The sequence below is a fragment of the Vulpes lagopus genome, chromosome 10 (assembly GCF_018345385.1).
Source record: "Vulpes lagopus strain Blue_001 chromosome 10, ASM1834538v1, whole genome shotgun sequence".
In the NCBI taxonomy this organism is placed as follows: Eukaryota; Metazoa; Chordata; class Mammalia; order Carnivora; family Canidae; genus Vulpes; species Vulpes lagopus.
In genome coordinates, this window is record NC_054833.1 from 83,729,274 (window position 1) to 83,753,417 (window position 24,144).

The window sequence follows — 24,144 nt, forward strand, 5'->3', positions numbered from 1 at the left end:
CTGGGCATGGCCCTCGGGCACCTACCCTGTGGCTGAGCCCAGGCCCCAGACCAGGCAGGCAGCTGCAGGAAGAACAGGGACTGGGGAGATGCTGGGGAGGGGGCTGCGGTTGCAGGTCCTGTGGCCACTCATCCCTCGGATGTGTGGTTTCAGGCAGACGTTTGAATTCATCCCATTGGTCCTCCTGCACTAGCCCTGGAGGTACCACAGAATCCGTCTGTACTTGTTGGGGACATTCCCTCTACCTGGTAGGATTCCTCGATGAGAAACCTACAGCACAAATTTCCCTTTAAAAATACGGGTCTTTCATGCTAGCTAATCTTGTCATCATTAACCACAGACAGTTAATATTATAGTGTGTTACCACCCCAAGCAGCAATGAAATTTCCAGAAGTTCTCTGCTACACATTCCGTCGCTTTTATTGGCAAGATTGGATTAGCAGCAAAGGACACCTTGATTTTTAAAATCATCTTAAATTACGGGTGATTCTTCGTAGGTCCCATCTGATGAACACTCAAAAGCATTTATTCAAGGAATGGAAAAGAGGGACCACTCAGATCATTTGGAAACGTTTCCTGGGAGGGTTTTGTGCATTTAAAAGACAGAGAGAGAGAGAGAGAAAGAGAGAGAGCAAGCCCGATGCAATCTGAGGTTCTCCTGCTACAGCTTTATTAGGTTCCCAAATCCAATTTACGGGGGATTGTCTGCGCCCCTGGGCTCCGCTGCCTGACAATGTCCCCGCAGCAATTATCAGCACCTGCATTAGGACTCAATGGGCCTAAATTGCCAGGGGGTGAGCAGACACCCCACTGACGGCAATTTACAGAAAAGGGCGCTACCATGGAAAGCTGTGGGTGGGAATTACAAAAGGTTAAACATCTAAATATAAAAATCTTTTTGAATATAACATCAATGTGCTTTGTCACTGAAACATGGGTGCTGTAATTTCACCAAAATAGGGTTTAGAAAACCTGGCGATCGTCCACGCCCATGAAATCGCCTGTTCTTCTCAGCAAAAAGCAAATCATCTGTTTGAAAGTTAAAACAATTCAATGACTGAAATATTTCATATCAACAAAATAATCAAACACTGATTTTGGCAATTACATGTTACTGACATGAGGCCTCCGGAAAGAGAATTTTCTCCCTTCCTTTTACTTATTTGCGTGATTGGAAACTAAGGTTTTAGAGGGTTCGCTTTCTTAATTGTGGGTTGGATGGGTGAGGCCGGGCTGAGCAGCTGGTCCCTGTGGGGTGTGGGCGAGGGAATGAACTGGAAGGGCCAGTGGAGCCCTGCCTTGGGTGCCCATGTCCCGTCCACGTGCCCCACGTTCTGGTGACTGGAGGGGCTAGGAGCACGTGGCTGGAGAAACCCGGTGTACAGTGGGGAGAGAGCACTGAGCACCTACAGTTGCTTGGCCTGCTGGGGACTGTGCTCAGTGGACCCCAGCCATGTGCGCATGAGCTCAAGAACACGTAGAAACACGGATACTTGCTTTCAAGTGTGGATGATGCCTGTTCTGATTTCCGCCGCGATGCCTCCCTATAGGGTGGCTCCAGCCCCTTTCCTCCTTCCTCTCCCAGGCACCCAACCTCCTGGCTGCTGAGAATGGAAACCCCAAAGTGCTCAGAGTCGACCATGAGGTGGGCAAGGACATCCTGTTACACTGGTGCATCCTTCCGGTGGGGCTCACAGAGACAGGAGGGGCAGGGTGGGGAGGGGCAGGTGGCCTGTCTGTGACTCCTGCTGGTGGCCCAGCCTGCACCCAGCAGTACCTCCAGGAGCAAAGGCCTGTGAGGGGTGCCTGCAGAGAAAACCAGGTGGCCAGGCCCCTGGCCCTGCCTTCACCCACCGCTGGGTCAGGGAGGGGGAACACCTGTCCAGGACCAGGGTGGATCCCGCACTGTTTCTCGACCATGAGTGAACCCTGAGACAGAGACACAGGGCAGGGCCCTCTGCAGCCCTCCTCAGGTCCTGGTGCTGTGGGACCCCACCTTCACATTTCCCATTGGTCTCACACACTAAGCATCTTTACCACCAGTCTCAGTTTTACCAAACCCAAGGATCACTGCCTTACAGTCCTGTCATGGGACCGGGGCACGAGGTTGAGGGACATGGCAGGGCTGCACACATGGGACGCACTTCCCATAGAGAGATGTAAAGGAAGGGCCCCTCAGCCTGATCAGTCCCTGGAGGTGGCAGGAAGCCCAGGGCCTTGCTCTCCGCTGTAAGCTGAGGTTGGGTTCGATGACTCGATATACCCATCCTCCCCTTGTTCTCGGGTAACAGAGCCTGATCTTGGCTGGCAAGTTGTATTTCTTGTCTCCTTGTGGCCTGGTGTGGTCACGTGACCAAGTTCTGGCCAACGAGACAGAAGTGACAGCGGGTGTCTTAGAAGAGACGCTTCTTAGAAGAGAAGGGCCATTACCTCTTACACTTCCCCCTTCCTGCTGTCTGGAACAGGGGTATGATGACTGGCACCTGTGCAGGTCTCTGGGGCCACAAGGTGGTGTGGGAAGGTCGATGGAGTAGAAGAGGAAACGGGAATGGGGATCCCTGGCGATCATGAGGGACATCCCCTGCCTCTGAATGTCCATGTGAAATGTTTACATCAATGGAGTTGAAGCCATTGCTGTGTTGTCAGAAGCAGGCTCTTACATAAGCTCAGGATCGCGGAACTGGGGCGGGGGGTGCTTCTGGGGAGCAAAAGCATGTCCTTGGGATGAGGCTTCCACTAGCTGCACTCCTGTCTACTTGCACAGCACCTGCTTGGTCATGGGAGGGCGTCCGTCCAGTGTCGCCTGTGATCCTGATTGAGAGGGAAGCCCTGGGCTTGGAGTCTGTGTGCAGGAAGAAATGTCAGTGGACCCCCTGCTCAGGGCCACAGCAAGTAGCTTCAAGAGGGATGGTCACCTGGAAGATGTTCTGGCCCACATCTATTTCAGGCGTGTATTGACTGCTCTCTGGGTCTAAACCCTCGGGGCTGCACTTTAGGGGCCTGTCCGTATGTCCCGGCTGTAGGCTGGCTGCCCCCAGCAGATGCTCCCAAGACTTTCAAACACATGTGGCTGTCGCCCCGGTTAGACAGAGGCAGTGACTCTTGGCTCGACCCTGACTCACTGCAGGCTTGAAAGGGGTTCCAGGGTCCTGGGCGACGGTCTGGCAGGAGGAAGAGAGCCAAGATCTGGGAGCCATACGAGAAGGCACCGTGCCAGGCCAGGGGTAAGCATGAGAATGACACAGTTTATGGTTTGGCTTTGAGAATACAGACATTCGCTTGTCTGAGAGAAAGATCCCTGATTATGTTGCCTATACACATGGGGGCTGCCATGGAATACCACACTTCTTGCTCTTCCAGGTAACGGATAAGGAAAACTTACAAGTTAAGGATGTCTTCCCCATATAGTCACAGAATAAGCCATTTCATTAAAAAAAAAAAAAAAAAAAAAGCCTTACCTCCTTCCCAGCAAGCAGCTCCCTATCCCCCGGGGTCTGCTTCTGGGTCCGCCCCGCCCCCCCACCCGCTGGTGCAAGGGGCTCACACACTGTTGGGCTGCCCCACAGCTGGCGCCCCCTAGAGTCCACACAGCAAGCTCCCTGGGTTAAGCTGGGGTTTTCTCCTTACAGCTGGACCCCTCGCCCTATTTGCAGCAGAACTGATATGTGCAATGGCTTCATCTACTCTTTGCAGAATGCACCAGAGGACAGACGGCTAGCCAGCATGTCCATGCTCCAGGCTGGAGCACCAGCGAGGCGAAGGGTGCTCTGGGGCAGCTGTTGGGATGGGATCGGTCAGGGCCAGCGGTCCTCCAGAGCATTTGGAGGTGACCCCGTTCCCGTAAGAGAAGCAGAAGCATGTGAGATGTTCACATCAATGGAGTTGAAGCTCTTCAACCCTTCCTGACCCCTGAGCAGCTGTGCATGTCCCTGGCCTGCCACCCAGAGGGGGGGACAGGAGGGGGTCACAATGGGGCAGCAATCTTGGGGGCAGATGCTGCTCACCATCTTGCAGAAGAGGAGGTCGGTACAGTGGTGCCCAGCCAGAGAAGGGCTGAGAAGCAGCAGCCCCACTGTAGGCAGCAGCCCCCAGACGCACCTGGCCAAGGACTGGGGCTTGGGCTCAGCCACGATGCCTTCAGAGCTCACACCCCCAAGGCTCAGGGCTCCAACCTGAGTGTTTCTCATAAAACCAAAGGCACGTTCCCCCTCCGGTCTCCCGAAAGATAATTTTCTGTAGCACCACACCCGCACCTCAGCAAAGCTAGAAACGTCTCTGAACGTGTTGGCAGCTTGAGACCAGCCCTGCGAGCACGGGGTGAGACCCGCCCCTCGAGTGGCGAGCACCCCAAGCCTGCACAGCCGGCCAGGCCCTGGCCGCCTGCACTAAACATCAAGGAGCAGACGTGGGGGGCCCCCTTTCTGGGCCTGGTTTCCACGGAGACCTCATTACAGGCCCTGAAATCCCTCCCAGTGGAAGGCGTGGCGCCCGGCGAGTGTTTTTACACAGAAATATGAGAACGGTTTTGCCCTGCAGCGTAAAATTGCTCCTATAAACTGAGCTGGAAGCCGACGAGGGGTCATGGCCAGGCTCCCCAAGCCCCCCTCCCCACAGTCTGTGGCTCCCCCAGTTAAGAGCCCAGGCCGGGTCCACCCAGCACTCTGTGACTCAGAAGCACCCCTCTGTGGTCTCCAGGGCTGGGATCCTAACTGTGGGGACGGCCCCTCTTCAAAGGCCAAGAAGAGCCTGGAGGCCCCCACAGCTAATGCATGTGTGAACTTGCCCCTTGGGGACCCCTGAGTCCCGAGAACAAAGCTTGCAATGGTCCCCAAGGATCTGGTGAGCTGTTTCCTGTGGTGAGGACAGCACAGGGGGCCATGCAGGAACCCCTGGCCATGCTCAGCTGGGATGCCTCGGGTAATGCCAATGCTCCTCCTATGGGACTGCGACGGATCGGATGGTGTGGGGGCACCTAGGAACCCCAGACACAGTGAGATGCAGAGATTAAACTTAGATTCACCTCCTGAGCTCCAGCACTTGGCTTCCAGGCGTAATTCTGGAATAATCCATGGGAAAGCCAGGCCAGCGGCTCCATGGCAGCAAGTTTTCAGACACCGGAGCCATGTCTCCATGAGGAATCGGAGCCAAATGCACACAGAGATGCTGGACAGTCACAGAATCAGCCGGAAAACCAGGCAAACCTGCACAGGACTACAGATGGTGGCTGACCTTGGCAGGTGGGGGCCACCGGGGTGGGCTCCTACACTCAGAGGTCCTGTCCACACTGACCACAGACCTCCTGGTGACAGTGACCTTGGTGGGTTTGCCGCGGGCCCAGGCCTCGGCCTGACAGATGCAGAAACAACCCTGAGACCATCAGCCCAGGGCTTCATTCTCCCGCCAGCTCCTGGTGTGCAAACTAAACCACTTCCTTTTACGCTGACAGCAATAGACCAGATGCACTCTGTGGGGGCCCCTAAGAGTGCCTGTGCCCCAGCCCCACCCTGGGCACCGGGTTTGCACCTGAGAGGCCTGGACACTCACGACAGATAGCTCCCTACCTGTCTGTCAGCCCACAGACACAGTGATTGGCCTTGCAGAGGAGAGGCCTGCTCAGGCCCGCTACCACCTTCCTAGGATGTCCTGTGTCCTCCAGGGTCACCATGCCTGGGTTCTCCAGGCTCAACTTTATTTTCCTCCTGCCCAGTTCCTGGGGCACTCCCTGTCACCCCACATGCCCCTAAGCACTCATGCCACCCCTCGCCAATCAGCTGGTTAACTCTACTCACCAGGGACGCCACCGGGGATGTCCCTCTGGCCACGAAAGGTATTTGATGCCAGCGCTGGCTCCAGCTCTCCCTTGGGGGGCAGCAGGTCTCCGGCACTTTCCAGGGCAGCTCTGGGCTCCAGGCCCCCAGACTTGGGACTCCACAGAGGATAGGCAATGCACTCAAACCCACTACAAAGGGAATAGGTGGGACTGGGCTTTGGTGGATGCCGAGCTGAAGGGTAGGGACACCTGGCTGAGGGGGACACCGTGGCATAGAGGCCCTTCCTAGGAGGAGATGGGGCTGAGGCAGGCACTGGGAGGTAAAGTTAGTGGGAAGAAGGGAGGGTGGGAGCAGGGAGCTGGTCTTGGTCTGGGACCACCTAAAACCCTGCTGCAACCCTAGTCCTCCTGCTCCTGGTTCTTTGCCCAGCCCCCACTGCCTCAGGTGCCTTTGCTTCCTCTCCACAAAATGGAGCTCATGGTGTCTGGTGGTCAGTGCCCTCAGAGTCCTGGCTGGTGTAGAGTGATGTGGGTTTGGGTAGAGCAATTCTGGGCCAATCCTCCCTGTCCCCAGTGTCACACAGGTATTGTCCAGGGTCATCCATGCTCACAACGGCGTCTGGATGGGTGTCTCTTGGCTGTCCTTATTCACTTTGAAGAAGCTGACCTCCGAATAGGCCGGGAGCTGCACGTACCTGACACCAGCTGAGATCTTCAAAACCCGGCCATCCTCACCTTGGAAAGGGGAGAGAAGCAGGCTGTCTCAAGGAAGGAATAGAATGGGACAAGCACTGGATCTCTCCCTCCCTGGTTCTGGCCTGGACACCTGTAAGGGGCATTGCAGCAGACCTCCCATAGGAGTGATGCTGGCCCAGGCCACAACTACGTTCAACTTGAGCCCCGACCACCTTCCTGGCCTCCTCACCCCTCCTGGCCCTTGGCTGAGCCATCCACACTGCCCTGCTGGGGGGTCTGGGCCTCATGGGACCAAGCTGAGCCACCTTTCCTTGTTGGCTGTCCTCAGGACTTCACCTGCTCAGGGACATGGGGGTTGTCAAGACCAGACACACAGGAGGCTTGTCTCCAGTATGGTCCTGCCTCCAGGGAGCCATCACTACCCATTACCCATCTCCCACCTCGACTCAGGGGGTGGCTCTGTCTCCCTAGTCTACACTCCTGAGGCACTCAGCACAGGGCCTGGTCATGTGGTCCATTGCAGGACATTGCAGGACAGCCAACAATGACACTGACCAGTGTCAGTGGAGGCCCATTGTCCAGTCCCTCTGGAAGAGGAGACATGGCAAATGGGCACTGCAAACACTTTGACTCAGAAGGAAAGGAGTAGAGAGCCATGGCCCACTGTGGTTTGACCAGCTTCCACTTTTGGTCAAGATGGAGTACCTGCAACCAATCCATGACCCTACTTGAAGAGACCAAAAAAGCAGACAAAATTCAATGATAATATAATGGTTTTCAAGATCCTGGACCTTAGGCAAGGACAGCGGTCCCTGAGAGATGGGGAACCAATGGTGTCGACTCCATAACTGCCCAGGTCACTATCTTAGAGAAGGTGGACTGGGTGCAGGGAGGGGACTAAGCAAGCCCAGGAACCTCCTCAGTGAGGAAATAGCTGGACATCCATGACAACAGACATACAGCAGGAGTCCTGGAGGCCTGGAGGCAAAGAAAGAGAAGTGCAGGCCCCTCGGGTGCACAGCAGAGCACAAATCAGTGCATGAGTGTGAAGAAATGCCTAGAGGCCAGGGAAAGAGCCACCTGAGAAGGTGGCAGGGGCCTAACCCTGGCAGTTTGGGAGTGGTTCTCACTCCCGTTGGCCACACTGGGCAGGGCTCTCAGAAGCTCCCACTTCAAGAGTAGGAATAATGGGCCTCAGACAGAGCTCTCCTCCACACCTAACATGTCATACAGGCAAAAGCATCAAAATGTCTCCAAATAAGCCAACTATGCCCCAGAACAAAGCCCAAGAAGTTTTGGGAACACAGAAATATCCAGCCCCTAAATGATAAAATTCTCAAAGTCTGGCACCAATCAAAGATCGCCACACAAAGAATGCAGAAAAGTATGGTCCATAATGAGGAGGGAACGTAATCAACTAAAACCAACCCAGAACTGACCCAGATGTTAGAATTAGCAGGAAAGGGCGCTTTTTCAAAGTTTTTATTATAACTGTATTTCATGCACTCAAAACATAAGTAGAGACACAGAAGATATAAAAACAAAGTTGAACTTCCAGAAATAAAAACTGTAAAATAAAAATACGCTGCATGTGATCAAGGACAGATTAAATATTGCAGAATAAAGATTAATGAACTTGAAAACATAGCTATGGAAGGGAAAAAGAAGAAATGAAGGTAAAGAGAGAAGAGGGAGAAAGGGGGAAGGGGAGAAGGAATCCATGAACAGTGGGGAAACTTTGAGCGCCCTAGTACGTGGGTAAGGGGGCCCCTAAAAGAGAAGAGGGAGAAGTTGTGGTGGAAAAGCTATTTGAAGAAATAAAGGCTGAAAAATCCCCCCCATTTTAAAAAAGATTTATTTATTTATTTATTTATTTGAGGGGGAGAAGGGAGGGAGAGAGAGAGCACATGAGTGGGGAAGGGGTGGAAGGAGGGGCAGAGGGAGAGGAAGAAGGAGAGGATCCCAAGCAGACTCCCTGCTGAATGCAGAGCCCAACATGAGGCTCAGTCTCACTACCCAGAGATCAATACCTGAGCCAAAATCAAGAGTCAGATGCTTAACCAATTAAGCCATCCAGGAACCTCTTTCCTTTTTTCTTTTCTTTTTCTTTTTTTAAGATTTATTTATTTAGAAAAATTCCCAAACTTGATAAAAACTATAAACCCCCAGATCTAAGAAGATCAACAGATCCCAGGCACAAGAAACATGAAGAAAACCATACCATGTTGCATCAAAAATAAAACTATTCAAATCAGTGATAAAAAGAAAATCTTAAAAGCAGCTAGAGAAAAAGCATGTTTGTACAGAGAAAACACGGATAAGGATGACAGCCAACTTCTCACTGGAAACAGTGCAGACAAGAAGACAATGGAACAATGCTGCTGTACTGCTGGGAGGTGAACCAGGGTTTTTTTTTTTGTTTTGTTTTTTGTTTTTTTGTGAACCAGGATTCTATACCTGGTAAAAAGATCTATGAAAAATGAGATTTCAATATACCACTGTCAATAATTGATAGAATAATCAGACAGGAAAATCAGCAAGCATATGGTAAACTTTATAGTATCATAAAATCCACCTGATGGATATTTATAGAATATTCTACCCAACAAAAGCAGAAATCATATTCTTCTCAAAGTGCCCATACAACATTTACCAAAATAGAACCAATGCTATGAAAAAAAGTCTCAATACATTGAAACGGACTGAAGAAATACAATGTGTGACTCTTAACCACAGGGACTAAGTTAGAAGTTAATTGCAGAAAGATCTCTGGAGGGATGTCTGGGTGGCTCAGTGGTTTGGTTGAGCATTTGCCTCTGGGTCAGGTCATGCATGATCCTGGGGTTCTGGGATGGAGTCCCACACTGGGCTCCCCACAGGGAGCCTGCTCCTCCCTCTGTCTATGTCTCTGCCTCTCTGTGTCTCTCATAAATAAATAAATAAAATCTTAAAAAAAATCTCCAGGATGCAGCTAAAGCAGTACTAAGGGTGTTAATTAATAGCAATAAACTCTTGTATTAGTAAAGAAAGGTGTGAAAGAAATGGCATTGGTTTCCATCTTAAAAACTAAAACAAAACAACAACAACAACAACAAACAAACAAATTAAACCCAAAGTAAGCAGAAGCAAGGAAATAATAAGACCATAATAGGAATTAATGGAATAGAAAACAGACAATAGAGAAATCAATAAAGCCAAAAGTTGATTATTTATCAATGAAACTGATAACCTGTAGCCAGGCTAGTCAGGCAAAATGGAAAAGAAGACATCAATAACCCATAGTAAGAACAAAAGAGGTGATATCAGTGCATTAAAAGGAGAATGAGGGAATATTATGAACAAACTTATTACAATAAATCTGACAGCGTAGATGAAATGAATGAATATTCCTTCAAAGATACAAAACATGGGATACCTGGGTGGCTCAGTGGTTGGGTGGCTGCCTTTGGCTCAGGTCATGATCTCAGGGTCCTGGAATCGAGTCCCACGTGAGGCTCCCCACAGGGAGCCTGCTTCTCCCTCTGCCTATGTCTCTGCCTCTCTGTGTCTTTCATGAATAAATAAAATCTTTAAAAACACACACACAAAGATACAAAACACTGAGGTTTACTTAAGAAGAAATAGATAACCGAAATAACCTTATATCCATTAAAGAAGTTGAGTAGGTAGTTATAAGAAACTGCAGGCCTCAATGGCCTTCATATTGAAACCTACCAAATATTTAAGAAAGAAATAATACTAATTCAACAGATTCTTCCAGAAAACTGAAGCATGAAGTCAACATTACTCTGATACCAAAACCAGACTAAGACATTATAAAAACAAAAAATTGGGGCGCACATGGCTGGCTCAGTAGGTGGGTCATGTGATTCTTAATCTTGGGGTTAAAAGTTTGAGCCTCATGTTGGGTGTAGAGATTACCTAAAAATAAAATTTTTATTTTTTAATTTTTATTATTTTTTTAAAGATTTTATTTATTTATTCATATGAGAGACACACAGAGAGAGAGGCGGAGACACAGGCAGAGGGAGAAGCAGGCTCCATGCAGGGAGCCTGATGCGGGACTCAATCCCAGGTCTCTGGGATCACGCCCTGGGCTGATGGCAGATGCTCAACCGCTGAGCCACCCTAGTGTCCCAAAAATAAAATTTTTAAAAAGAAAAAAAATTAAGACCAATATCCTTCATGGAGAGATATGCAAAAACTCTAAACAAAATTTTAGCAAATGGAATGCCCAGATAATTCAATGGAGCAAATCACAGCCTTTCAGCAAATGACACTGGGACAACTGGACATTCACATGCAAAAGACAATGTAGTTGGCCCCTGCCTCACACCATACACAAAGGTTAACTCCAAATGGATCATAGTTGTAAATGTAAGAGCTAAAAATATAAAATTCTTAGAAGAAAATAAAATTTTCAGGACTCTGAAAGAGGCAGTCTTCTTGGATATGAAACCAACAGCACAAGCAACAAAAGAAAATAGTGAATTGCACTTCCCCCAAATTGAAACTTTTGTGTTCAAAGGACACCACCAAGAAACTGTAAGGCAATTCACAAAATGGGAAAAAATATTTGCAAAGCAGGTATTTGATAAGGGGATTTACAACCAGAGCATATAAAGAACTTTAAATAACTCATGATAAAAAAAAAAAAGTTACTCATTTTTTTAAGTGGGCAAAGAGCTGAATAGATATGTCTCCAAAGAAGATATACAAATGGTCAACAAATACATAAAAAGATGCTTAATATCTTACTTGTTTGGGGAATGCAAATCAGAGCATAATGAAATGTCACTTCATACCCAGTAGGATGGCTAGAATCAAAAAGACTCATGGTAACAAATGCTGGCAAAGATGTTGATCAACCAGAGACTTCCAATGGGAATGTAAAATATTGCAAATGAAAGAAAGAAACACATTCAGACTGGAAGGGAAGAAGAAAAATCGGATATTTTTGCAGATGACATGATTCTTTATACAGAAAAATCCTAAGAAATTCCCAGCAAAACTAGCAGAGCTAGCAAATGAGTTCAGCAAGGTCAAAGGATATAAGATCAATATTTAAAAATTGATTCTAGCTTAGAAATTTCTGAAATAAAGGTAAGGAAACAATTCCTCTCATAATAGCATAAAAAGAATAAATATTACACATTTATTAGTGAACAAATTATAGTTAAGTTATAACCTAACTACCAATAAATTATCATTTATTAATAAGTTTAACAAAAGAAGTACAACACTTGCACACATAATTAGAAAACATTGGTGGGAGAAAGTAAAGATATGGATAAATGGGGAGGTGTCTCATGTTCATGGATTGGAAGATATGGTGCTATTAATGGCAGCTGTTCCTGGTCATAGTCAAAGCAATCCTTAACAAAATCCCAGCAGGCTTTTTAAATTTTTTTTAATAGCAAAACCTGACAAGCTGATCCTAAAAAAATTATATAAATTCGAAGTTCCCAGAATAGCCAAAACAATCTTGGAAAAGAAAGCAAAATTGGGGATGCCTGGGTGGCTCAGAGGTTGAGCATCTGCCTTTAGCTCAGGGTGTGATTCTGGAGTTCTGGGATCAAGTCCCGCATCGGGCTTCCTGCATGGAGCCTGCTTCTTCCTCTGCCTATGACTCTGCCTCTCTCTCTGTCTCTCATGAATAAATAAATAAAATCTTAAAAAGGGAAGCAGAATTGGAGGAGCCTCTGATTTTCAAACTCACAATGAAAGATGGTATGGTGGCAGTGCAGGGACAGACACGTGGGTCAAAGCCCTCAGTCTTATAGTGAAGTGGCTGTTGACTGAGTCACCAAGGCAATTCAGTGGGGGAGAGGACAGTCTTTTCGGCACATGATGCTGGGATGATTGGACATCTCCATGAGAAAAGATGAATTTAGAATTTTATCTTACCCACAAAAATTAACTGTGAATGGATTGCAGAAACACAAGAGCAAAACTTTTAGCAGAAAACAGGAGAATGTCTTTGTGTACATGCATCAAGCTAATCATTCCTACATGTTACCAAAATTATGACCCATAAAAGAAAGAATTGACAAATTTTGATCAAAATAAAAAACCTCTGCACTTCAGAAGGTAGCATTAAGAAAATGATGAGATGAAAGTCGCCTGGGTAACTCCATTAGTTAGGTGTCCAATTCTTGATTTCAGCTCAGGTCATGATCTTGGGATCATGGGATTGAGTCCTGAGTTGGGCTCCTTGCTGAGCAGGGAGTCTGATTGAGATTCTCATTCTCCTTCTCCCTCTGCCCCTCCCCCTGCGCTCTCTCTCTCAAATCAATTAGTCTATCAGTTTTTTATTTTATTTTTTTCAAAGATTTATTTATTTATTTATGATAGAGAGAGAGAGAAGCAGAGACAAAGGAGGAGGGAGAAGCAGGCTCCATGCCAGGAGCCCGACATGGGACTCGATCCCAGGACTCCAGGATTTCGCCCTGGGCCAAAGGCAGGCACTAAACCACTGAGCCACCCAGGGATCCCCAGTCTATCAGTTTTTTTAAAAATATTCAAAGAAAACGACAAGATGAGCCACAGCTCAAAGTATGTGCAAATATGTATCTGATAAAGGACTAGTATCCAGAATACATAAAGAACTTGTATAACTGAAAAACAATAACAGCCTAATTAAAAAAAAATGGGCAGCATAGTTGGATAAACATTTTTCTAGAGAAGATACACACATGGCTAATAAACACATGAAGAGCTACTCCACACTGTCTGTGGTGAGGGGAGTGTGACTCAGAACCTCAGTGGGATGCCCTCAATGCCCTCAGGGTGGCTGTGGATGTGAGGAAACTGAGCCTCGTGTGGCTGACGGGATTGTAGAGTGGAGTGTCCACTTTGGGAAGCAGTCTGGCAGTTTCTGTGAAAGTTCACACATAAATCTGCCGGATGATCCAGCAGCCCCACTCACCAGGGCATAACCGAGAGACAAAAAATGGAGGCCGCACAAGACACGCACTGAATGTTCCCAGCTGCCCAAAGTGTAAGAACTCAGAGGTGCACCAACAGACAAGCAGGGGAACCAGGCGCAGACATGGTCAGTGAAGCGCCTCAGCTAAGAATACCAGTCAGGGACACAGAGCCAGAGGCTCTGCATGGTGGGACTGCACTCACCCCATGAGCCCACAGCAGGCAAATCCATGGAGAGGGGTGGGGGGACTGGGGCTCTGGGGCTGTGGGCAGGAAGGAGTAGCATTTCTGTGGTGAAGGGAATGGTCTCAGAACCATGATGCTGCTTGTCCAACTCAGTAAATTTACTGAAAATCACAGAATCACTTAATACACGAGGATTTTGAGTGGTATAAGTGACACCACAATAAGTTGTTAAAATAAGCCAATTGTGACTGTCTTTGGTCCGTGCTGCTCATCATGGCTTGTTAGAGCTGGCTAAACTCAGGTGAACTAATGGACATTAAGAATCCCAGGCAGGCGTTTATTACTGGCCCTGGCACAGTGACCACCCAGGGGCCGATGGTTGTACTTGGGGTCGTACTTGGGTTGTACCTGCTGCCCTGGCAGGGCACCCCCCTCTGCACCGGGTGCTCAGCTCATGAGTGGGAAGGGCTCTGGGAGGTTAGCCAGTTCACCCTCTGCATCACCTCCCGGCTGATATGATTCCTCAAGCAGCAACCAAATCTACTGGAGACCTGTCCTTCCCTGATTACCTATGGAGGACAACAGGGACTTGCCTCTCACCAGGCTGAGTGACTGGTGCCCTACAGATGCACCAGGGGGACTGAAGAGCCACCCATCCTCCTGTGAGAGGTGCGATGGCTCCAGGCTCATGCACGCATGTTGCACATTTGCACGTGCACATGCATAGGATGCACATAGTTGCCTCCCGCCAGCTGGAGGCCTCATATGCCTGCTGCCTCTCTGCCAAGGCCCTAGTGACGAGGACCTCTGAACATAGTTATCACGGGTGTCCCCATACAAGGAACCACATCTGTAACCCTGAGAACCTGAGGCCTGTTGATCTTTCTGAAAACTCAGTCGCTGTCCTGGAGATGCTTACCTTTGGCCACTTCACCATTATCCTGCTGCAGCTGAACACTCAGTGTGAAGGAAGACCCCTGAGCCACGTCCATCACCTCTGGACCTGTAATCACGATTCTCTTGGCTTGTGCTGGAGAGCAGAGCAGAGGGCAGCACAGGTGACCCACGGGGCCCCTGCCTGTGTGACCCCCATGTGGGCCCTCCCACACCTGTGGGTTCCAGGGCTCTGCAGGAGAGGAGCTGTGAGTCCCAGCACGAGCCACCTCACCAAGTGACTCAGGCAGTCACTAAGATAAGACTGTGACCCCAGCCTGAGGGTCAGTGTGACTTCTAAGCAACTTATTACAGAACTGGTCATATTAAAGAGACTTCAGAGGTCCACCACATGTTGAAGGGTGGTGAGCGACTGGCTTGTCAGCATTCGGGTTCGCACACCCTCTTATTGGTTGGGACTCCTTGCATTGGAGTCAATGGCTCCATGTGTGCTAGATGCGGTGCTGCGGCCACCTGCTGGGGAGCAGTCCTGGCGAGGGCTCATCCACCCACAGGCTGGACCTGCGGGGCATCCTCTGGGGTCTGAGCAGCTGGAGATGATGTTCGCAGTGTCTGCTTCCCCTGTATCCCTGATGTCCCCAAGGGCAATGACCTCTGGCACAACACAAGGTCTAGGATGTTTAAAACCAATCACTGCGAAAAGCCTGATCAAGGACATGCCAGCTAGGAGGGAGCACACACAGGTGTGCCTGCAGGGCGACAGGTGCCGGTGGCTTCATGGAGACAGTGGGGCTGGAGGGTGTCAGTTCATATGGGCGCAGCCCAGCCCTGTTCTGGGGGGACCTCCCGACACCCAGCAGGGCGAGGCCAGAGCCCACCCCAGCTGTCCTAGGCTTTCCCAGCATTTGCTGAGACTCTGTTGGGGGGAAGCAAGGCCACGTCTCATGCCCATTGCCTGAGTATTTCACACCCAGGGATTCGAACACTCCTAATTTGGGGTGGGGTGGGATCTGGGTCTCTTCCCAAGGTGAAATTACTAAGGTGCTCCTGGTGGAGCCTGCCTGAGGCTGGGGGGTGGGGTGGGACAGGGAAGGATCCAGGAGTCCCTCAAGGAGACTCCACCTGACCCTGGAGCTGAGGTGTCTCCCAGGCAAGGTACTCTGGGGACCTCCCTGAGGTGCACGCCTGGTTGGCTCTGAGTGAGCAGCAGCACCCAGACTTGTGACCCCTAGTGGCACCTCTGTTCTAGAGTCTAATAGGAGGCTACCTGATGGGGCAACAGAGGGAAGGGCAGGTGGTCCCCAGCGAAGGTCCCTGCAGGCCACCTACGCTCCCATCACAGTGCAGAGAGCTCATGGAGGGGAGCTAGATGGGGTGCCATCTAGCTGCTGGTGGGGGACCCTCTAAGGCTGGCATGTCCTGCTCACAGCAGAGCTGCTGGCCTCTGAGGCCCAGCTGGGACGTCTGCTGGTCACAAACCTTTAAAAAATTATTTTATTTAAAATTATTTTATTTTATTAAAATATTTTATTTAAAATATTTTATTTTATTTTATTTTATTTTTTTTTAAAATATTTTATTTTATATAAAAATTATTTTATTTAAAAATATTTTAAATTTTTATTTAAATTATTTTATTTAAAAATTTTTAATTATTATTTTATTTAAAAAATATTTTAAAAGATTTTTAATTTATTCATTTGAAAGAGAGAGACCATGAGTGGGAAGAGGCAGAGGGAGAGGGAGCAGCTGACTCTGCGCTGAGCAGGGAGCCCAACAATGAGGCTCCATCTCAGGACCCTGAGATCGTGAATTGAGCCCATTACAAGCACTTATCAAACCTGATTGGAATGTGTTTTTCCTAAAGGGGCTGAGGTTTTAGATCCCACCTCAGCACCCCCCAACACCTCCTGATCTAACATCCCCATGCAAGTGCCTGAAGCCACTGGAGAGACCCCACAGATGACCCAGCAAGGCCAAGGGGGAGGCAGGGGTGGGAGATGCACCTACCCACTGGGTGACCATTGATCCACATCCCGCGGTAGATGGCCCCGGAGCAGTGGGTCATGTTGCCTAGGCCACTGAAGACGTCACTGTGCCACTGTCCCTGTGGAGAGAGCCATGTGGACCCAGAGCCCACAGGGGACACTTGAGGCGCTGGGGAGGCCCACGGGGGTCTGCACACAACTTCAGGGGCAGGGAATCACAGCGTACTGCCCTACATGACAGTTGCCCTGCAATCGAACTGTAAGATGCCAGGGAGTTTGGGGACAAGGTACACAGATAAAATGCAAACAAAACACTGGCTCAAAACAGGCACTTTCAGCACAAAAATCCTCCCAGCAGAGACTGCATCTGTGCGGGTGGGGACCCCGCAGTGGCAAGGCCCATCAAAGGGACCTTGGTGTTCACGAAGCACCTGTGAGGGGATGCTGGTGGCTGTACACCCTGCTCTGCCACCCCCACAGAAAGCCTCGCTTTCTGAACCCCATGGTGGGGGAACCACGTGCAAGAGCGGTAAACGTCACGATCCTAACAGTATTTTATTTGCCTATGAATTACTCCTGTTGGAAGAAAAATCAGCCAGAAGCACATTGCTTCTATGCACCTGTCTGTGGGAGCTAATTGGGCTCCCGTGTCCTGTCCCTGCCGTCAATGTGGGCCAGGCCATTGGTGCCCACAGGTGCTGGGGGGGCCAGAGCAGCCGAGGCTGGTGCTGGCTCTCTCAGGCCCTTCAGAAGGGGGTGCCGCTGGGGCCCACGGAGCGCAGGGACAGCCCCTGAAGGCTGTAGCCCTGCAGAACTCATGCCCCAAACCCAGAGTCACTGAGCGCCGGGGCTGCAGAGCCAGGTCATGTTGAGGGGTGGAGGGGGACATCCCTGTCCAGACCCCATCACAGCTGGCCTGTGGGCCAGGGCACTGGACAACTGGCAGCCGGCAGGAGAGGTTGGGCTGCAGCTGGGGTCCACGTAGGCAGGGGCAGGCTATCTCTCCGTCCCGGGAAAGGCTGGGCCATACTGCAGCCACCACACAGCCTTGCCCCTCCCGCCCCAAAGCCCAGAGAGGTGCAGGGCCAACGGTGCGTGTTCTCCTGAGGCTGCATCTGGCTGTGTCCCCTGGATGTGCACTGCCATCCGCGACCGATGTCATGTCCTCTAGGACGTGGCTCATGTGTGCAGGAAATGGGGTCAGACCAAAGTGGAGGCGAGACCCCCAGGCATCAGGACAGAGGGGGGACCCGCACCAGACAGTGTGCCCTGCTCTATCACCCTGGACTCAGGTGGGAGCCCACCTGGCAGCCACAGAGTGGCCAGCTGACCACCTCTGAGCAGCAGCAGCGGGTGCCTAGGCCCTACCACCAGGCAGGTACATGCACAGGGATGTGTGTGCATGAGTTTCTGTGTGTGTGTGTATGTGCACCTGTGCACCCGTGAGGCGGGGCAGCGGTGCCCTCTCACCATGATGGGCAAGGTGCATTGGGTGGGAGACAGCAGTAGGAGGGTCCTACATAGGCTACTGGCTATGGGTCAAGGCGGGGGCAGCCCGGGGAGGACAGAGGGTTGCCCCAGAGCCCCCCGTTACTCTATCTGCTTGCTGGGAGGCAGAAAATGAGGCTTGGAAGTGAATAAGTCACTGGCATGGCTTGCTTGCCGGGAACTTTCCCTCACAACACCATCCTCCATCGTGAGATTTCAACTCAGGCCACAGGACTCCCAGCCCAACAAATACAAACCCCACAGGAGCCGAACTAAATCCACTGCCCCCAACACCCACCTTGCCCTCTGCTTAGAAACCACTGGGCTCAGTTCCCGGGCCACCATCAACAGGTGGTACAGTGAGATGTGGTCAGGATCCAAAGAAGGCCCGGACAGGGGCAGGGGCAGGGGCCCCAGGGGATGGCTGTGCCTCATAGAGAGTGAAGCCTTCACATGGGGCCCCCTGCCTTTCCCAGCCCCCTAGCTCCAGCTGCCCTCTACCCTCTGCCTTCCCAGCGGCAAGAGCTGCAGTCCTGTGCCCATGATCTGGGAAGCCGGCCACCTGCCCACACATTCCAGTCTTCACTCCTGTCCTTATGTAGGTGTGCCGGGGTCTCCCCATCCTGCGGGGAGCCCGGCCACGCGTTCATATGCTCTCCCAGGTGGGAGGCTAGGATTCAAGAAGCTGGAAATTGGCTCTGGAATTCATTCTGCATGGAGTGCCGGCTCAGCCCTGCACCTCCCTTGTCGGCTCTCTATCATGCGGCTCCAGACTCTCCAGCCAGATGGAGTGAAACCCTGCGGTACTTCCTAGTGGTTGTTGCTTCCCTATCCTTGGGGGCATCTGGGGCTCCTGGAGCCAGGAGTCCCAGGTCCCACAGATGGACGCTAATCATCAACGCTCCTGGGCTCCCTCAGGACCACTCAAGGGCTGACATCAGCATTGGCTGAAAAGCTCTCCAAACCGAGAGATGGCTGCAAGGCCTGTCCTCCATGTTGGCCCTCACTGTAGCTGCTACTGCCACTAGAATGGCCACCTCTCATCTCCACTCTCCCTCTTGTCTGCCCAGCCCCCTGCTAAGGCACAGACTTGGGTCACACCAGGAAAGAGTGGATGCACGGGTCATTCCACACTGGAGCTTCAGGGACAGCTTGTGGGCACAGAGTGAAGCCGGCTAAGTGGCTGTAAATGTGCCGTGGGGCCATGGCACCCCTGCACCCACGCAGTGCGCTATCAATGTGTTTTCCCTGGTCATTTCAAGTCAGGCGACCTGTCCTCGCACTGCTGGAACCTCTCGGGAGCTGGGTATTCACAGCTTTAATGCAGAACTTACCCAGGACAAACATGCTCCAGTGCACAATGTACCTCACCCAGCAGCCAGGAATCTTTTCTAATTAATGGTATAAATCATATCTTTGAAAATTCTGCCCTTTCTCAGCTGACTTGCACCCAAAAGCATCTCACGGAGGTGGCCAGGGGTGGGGTGGGGGCGCATTCCATTGGAGCGGGCTCCCTCTGCTATCCTTGCCCCTGCCTGCCCAGGGGAGGGCTCATGCACCGCAGGTGTGATGTGGGAAGTGGGGATGGGGCCTGTGTCCACATCACAGAGACTGGCGGGACAGGGTCCAATTGTTAGGGAGCCATCCTGCGGGATGTTGGTGAGGCGCACCTGTCACCCTGCAGGTGCTGGGGTGCCCCCAGGACTCAGGGGATGCAGCAGACTCTGCGGCTAGGCCTGCTTCTGAGTGCTCAAAGCTCCCAGGATAGCTGGGCCGCTGGGATGAGAGACCCCTTGGGTGCTCTGCCCACCACAAATGGGTGGGAATAAATTATGATAAGTATTTGACTTTCTTCTCATTTTAGGGAGCTTCTCCAACTGCATGCCACCCTCCCCCCATGCCCTCTGGTGCTCCCAGGCAGACACACACTCTCCAGCCTGGTACACCGGTCACTTCCTGCCTCCAGCCCTCCCCGGGCACCAGGGTTTGACTAGCCAGGAAGGTCCAAGGGCCTGACTCTTCCGTGTCTGCCTCAGATGATATTCATAGCCTCCCCATCATTGCCAAATCTTGGGAGTCAGAGCAGGTGAGGTCACAAACTTGTAGACCAGGTGGGGTGGCCTGGGGTCTGGTCACATGAGGACATGGGGACCTGGATCCCTGTCTTGGGGGGTGGCCTGCAGAGGTGGTAGTGGCCACACAGGCTCATGTGTCAGTGGCATGGATATGCATCCTGCTCATCAGCCTCCCAAACAATAGTGGGGTCACGGGGGGTCAGTGTCTGACCTCCATGACCCTGGTTGTAAATTCCTCAGATTTCAAAGTGTGAACTGGGGCGCTTGCTGCCTTTCCACGCCTGTTTCTGATGTCTGTTGACATATGAACCCCACGAGGATGTGGAGCCTGGCACTGGTTCCCACGATGGCTCTGCAGTCTAGCCCTACCCCCACACATGCTTGAACGGGCCCAGAGGCTTCTATGGTCCTTGTGTGCAGTGCACCTCATTCCTGGACTGGGAAGGGTGGTGTGAGGACATAAAGGCCCCTGGCGTTCCTGAAGACACACAGGTAAGGACAACGGAAGCTGGGAGCCGTCAGCAGGTGAAGACGCACATAAGGCCAGCCACCTGCTCCATGTGGCAAGCAGGTGTACCAACCAGCAGGCCTCCCTCTGGGAAAGCCAACACAAAGAACACAGCCAATGTGCATGGAGCAGCACCAGGGACAGCCCGGAAGCCAGCAGCTTCTAGCGGGGACCACACGACAGCCATGCAGGAATGGTGTGCTGTGCAAACAAGCACCGAAGTTCACCAACAGCTTGGGCATGTGGCATGTCTCCACATGCAGGGATTCCTGAGTGCTGCCCCAGCCCGTGGGGGTCACCGTGCTGTGGCCATGTCCTGGGAGGAACTGCTGGGCTTGTCCACCCCCAAGTCCCGTGGAGACGGAGGTAGCACGGAAGGTCAGCAAGTGCAACCTGGGGGCCCTGAAGTAACCCGCACAGACCCTCAGGGAGTAGCAGGGGCAGGAGATGCTCTCTTCAGGGTGAGCGACTTACAACCACCAGCCCCCTCCTGACCTGTGGCTCCTGTCAGGAGAGAGAGCGAAGCCATGCTGGCTTTGAGACACACTGTTTTATGTCTGGAGGGGAGACGCTGTAATATTTTTAAGAGTGGATTTTTTCTAGGACTAATTTTTAAAAGGCTCATTACAGCGGCCTGCATCCGGGAGTACTGGTGATGGGCAGCAGGGACAGTGTGGTAGAGGCACCCCTGCCACTGGGAAGGAGACTTTGCTGCACAGGGGTCTCGGTCCCCTGCCCCATGGGGCCCTGCAGCACCCACCTCTCTTGGGACTCCTCCTCCCTCAGGTCTGGCAAGTTCTGTCAGACTCAGCTGATGTAGAACATGGTTGAGGGACAGCTCGTGTTGAGGGGGTACCCAGAGCAGCTTTCTGGACATCTTGGGGTTGAAGAGGGTGGGAGTCTACACTCCCAGGGAGGAAATGAAGAAATGCAGGAATCCTGCTACACTTGCTGGCACAAGCTGGCACAAAGATGTTTCTGAGTCCCAGCGCATGTGGTGAAGCCAGCGCTCCCCAGGTGAGAGCAGCTGTGAATGCCGGCGGTCCAGCCAAGGGATACATGGGGAAGGAGGGTGAGGCCACGCAGGAGACCAGCAAGCACGGAGGGAGGCTGCATCCCCAACAGTAGCCACTCTTGTGAATGGCATCAGAACATGCAGGGACAACTGTTTTTAAGAGCAGGAAAGGACAAGTGCAGGCGAGGGTGTGGATGGATCAGAACCCTGTGCACAGCTCCAGGAAGAAAAATGGTGCAGCCGCCAGGGCAGGCGGTGTGGAGCTCCCCAGAAATCAAGCAGGGCGCTGCCGTGTGGTCCAGAAGGTCCTCTCCTGGGTCAACACCCTGAAGACCGGGATGCAGGGCTGAGAGCTGTGTGCTTACCCACGGTCACGGCAGCATTGCTCACAGGAGCCACGTGGTGGAGGCAACCCAGGTGTCCCTCGCTGGATGGATGGGTGTGCAGAACAGGGTCCCTCCCGACGACGGAACATGGTCCAGCCTTAGAAACAAAGGAGCACGATGAACCTCAGGGAGTTCATGCTCCTGAAATAAACCTGTCCCCAAGACGGGTCCCGAAGGGCTCCCTGCAGTGCAGTCCCCGGGGGGTCAGATCCCTCGAAGACAGGAAGTGGCAGGTTGGGTGCCAGGAGCCGGGGGGCTCCGAGAGAGTCCATCTGGGAGGATGGAAAGTTCTGGAGACAGGGTGGTGACGGGCACACAACAGCGTCCATCTGCTTCACGCCTCTGAACTGTATGCTTGGCAGTTACAGCCATAAATTTTGTTAGGTGTATTTTACGATACAGGTGTTTTCCAAAGGCCGACAGTTTGCCTAGTGAGAGCGCGGGGAACGGCTGTGCCCTCCCGGGAGATGCACCTGAGGGCCGTGTCCCGCTCCCTCCAGCAGCGCCCCGTCTATGGGTGACTCTTGATGACCGGAGGTCGGAGGTCAGACGAGAGGTGTCCCCACAGCGTGGAGAGGCCTGCACCTTCCCCCTGGGCCAGGCCTGGCAACAGACTGTGTACCAAGTGTCCCTGGCGGCCCTGGACCGCATGTTGGCAGCGGCGAGTGCGTGCGTCTGAGGTCACTGTGTGGCTGCAGCCTGACCCCACTGCTCTCCCGGGCATGGTCCTTCTCCCCGCCGCATCTGCACAGGCCTCTGGAAGCTGGTTTCAACAGCGGCTGGAGGGCAGAGGAATGCCGCAAGGAACCCAGCACTGGCCCTCTGTCCAGGACCCAGGTGCCACTCAGGACTGCAGGTGAGGTGGCTGCTTGCATCCCTGCCGTCTTGTGTGTCCAGGGGCTGCCCACACAGCAGTCCCCCAGCAGTGCTCTGAGCTGCAAGTGGCAGGCTGGTTGTCCAAGGTCCTGGGGCACAAGGTTCTGGAAGGTTGGGACGCCGCCAGGCAAATGGGAATGCAGGCAGATGCAAGTCTGCATCCTGGGGAGATGTGGCTGAAGACCAAGCTTCCATGCTCACTCATGTGGGAGGTGCCCCATGTTGAGGACATGCATCCCTTGAGGGCGTGTGGAGGGTCCCAAGGTCTGCAGGCTGGGATGGTGCAGCTCATGACACCGAGTTTGGGTGTCGCTCTGTGAAGAAGCAGCTTGGCCTTGGAGAGCTGCAGCCCCAGTCGGTTCCTTCTGCAACCCTGCTCCCAGTGGTCAAGCTGGAGCAAAATGTCTCCTAAGTGGGAGAAACCCCTTCAAGGCCTGACTGGGCCACACTGCTGGTGGGCCTGGGCTGCCCCCTGGTGGACTGCCGGGCAGGTGATGGGCGCCATGGGTGGGCCAGGGGTGTGGAAGGCTGCTGCCCTAGTCCTGTCCCCCCCTAGCTGACCCATGATTTGCAGAGAAGGCCTGTGGGGTGTGGGGGGGGCAGCACACCCCTCAGTGAGGCCCTGCAGGCGGCGGGAGGGGGCGGGGTGGGGCGGGCAGAGGGCCAGACAAGCCCCCGGAGCAGGGCAGAGCTGGGGGCTCCAAGCAACGAGATGCTCCCTCCGCTTGCCCTGTCTGGCCGAGGGGACCCACCTAGGGCCAAGGTCGTGCCAGTTGCTTCTTAATCTCACTTGGGCTCCGGCTGGAGCTCCCTCCTCCACGAAGTGGGGGCACTCTGGGGCTGAGGACAGAGCCTGGTGCCCATGGTGTGAAGCCTCATGGCTGAGTTCTCACAGTTCTGGTGGTACACACCGGGAACTTGACTGTGTCCACCCCAGCCCCTGGAGCTGTGGCTGTGCACGTTTGTGGGGATGACTCCAGGTGTGGGGGGATGGCAGTGGGAGCCTGTGGGAGCCTGTGCTGTCCCTACAGGCTGCACAGATGTCCCCTCGAAGAGATGCACTCCCTTGAGCTTATGTTGGACGCCAGGCCTTGCCAACTGCTCTGACCTGGCCTGGGTGTTGTCTTACACAAGCTGAGCTTGTTTTATGAGCAGGGAAGGCAGCTGTTTGAGGCTTTCAATGCTCTAGCTGGCTTCCGAGCAGACCGGGGCAGACACGGCTCTCCACCAGCTGCCCCCAGCCGCTCTGTCTCAACAAGGTGGCCAGTGATCAATCGGTTTATCGCCTTTCACCCTCCCTCACTGGGTCTGTGCTGCAGGAGCTGGACCCCTCAT

The 24,144-nt window shown here is 52.5% G+C and overlaps 1 protein-coding gene across 11 annotated transcripts in view; it reads right to left on the bottom strand.

The window, feature by feature from the left end:
• The window catches only part of MORN1 (MORN repeat containing 1), a 52,244-nt gene that overhangs the window by 20,431 nt on the left and 7,669 nt on the right, over positions 1 to 24,144 (bottom strand). For 3 of the 11 annotated variants that reach the window (XM_041770604.1, XM_041770601.1, XM_041770612.1), the window contains 3 exons: positions 16,484 to 16,580; positions 14,499 to 14,609; positions 5,790 to 5,959 (listed from right to left, as the gene is read on the bottom strand). In XM_041770604.1, the coding sequence (XP_041626538.1) occupies positions 5,790 to 5,959; positions 14,499 to 14,609; positions 16,484 to 16,580 (378 nt within the window). Of the gene's footprint in view, positions 1 to 420; positions 3,162 to 5,020; positions 5,212 to 5,789; positions 5,960 to 6,381; positions 6,506 to 14,498; positions 14,610 to 16,483; positions 16,581 to 24,144 lie in introns of those variants that run through there. The other 8 variants (XM_041770606.1, XM_041770605.1, XM_041770610.1 and 5 more) reach the window with 7 other exon arrangements.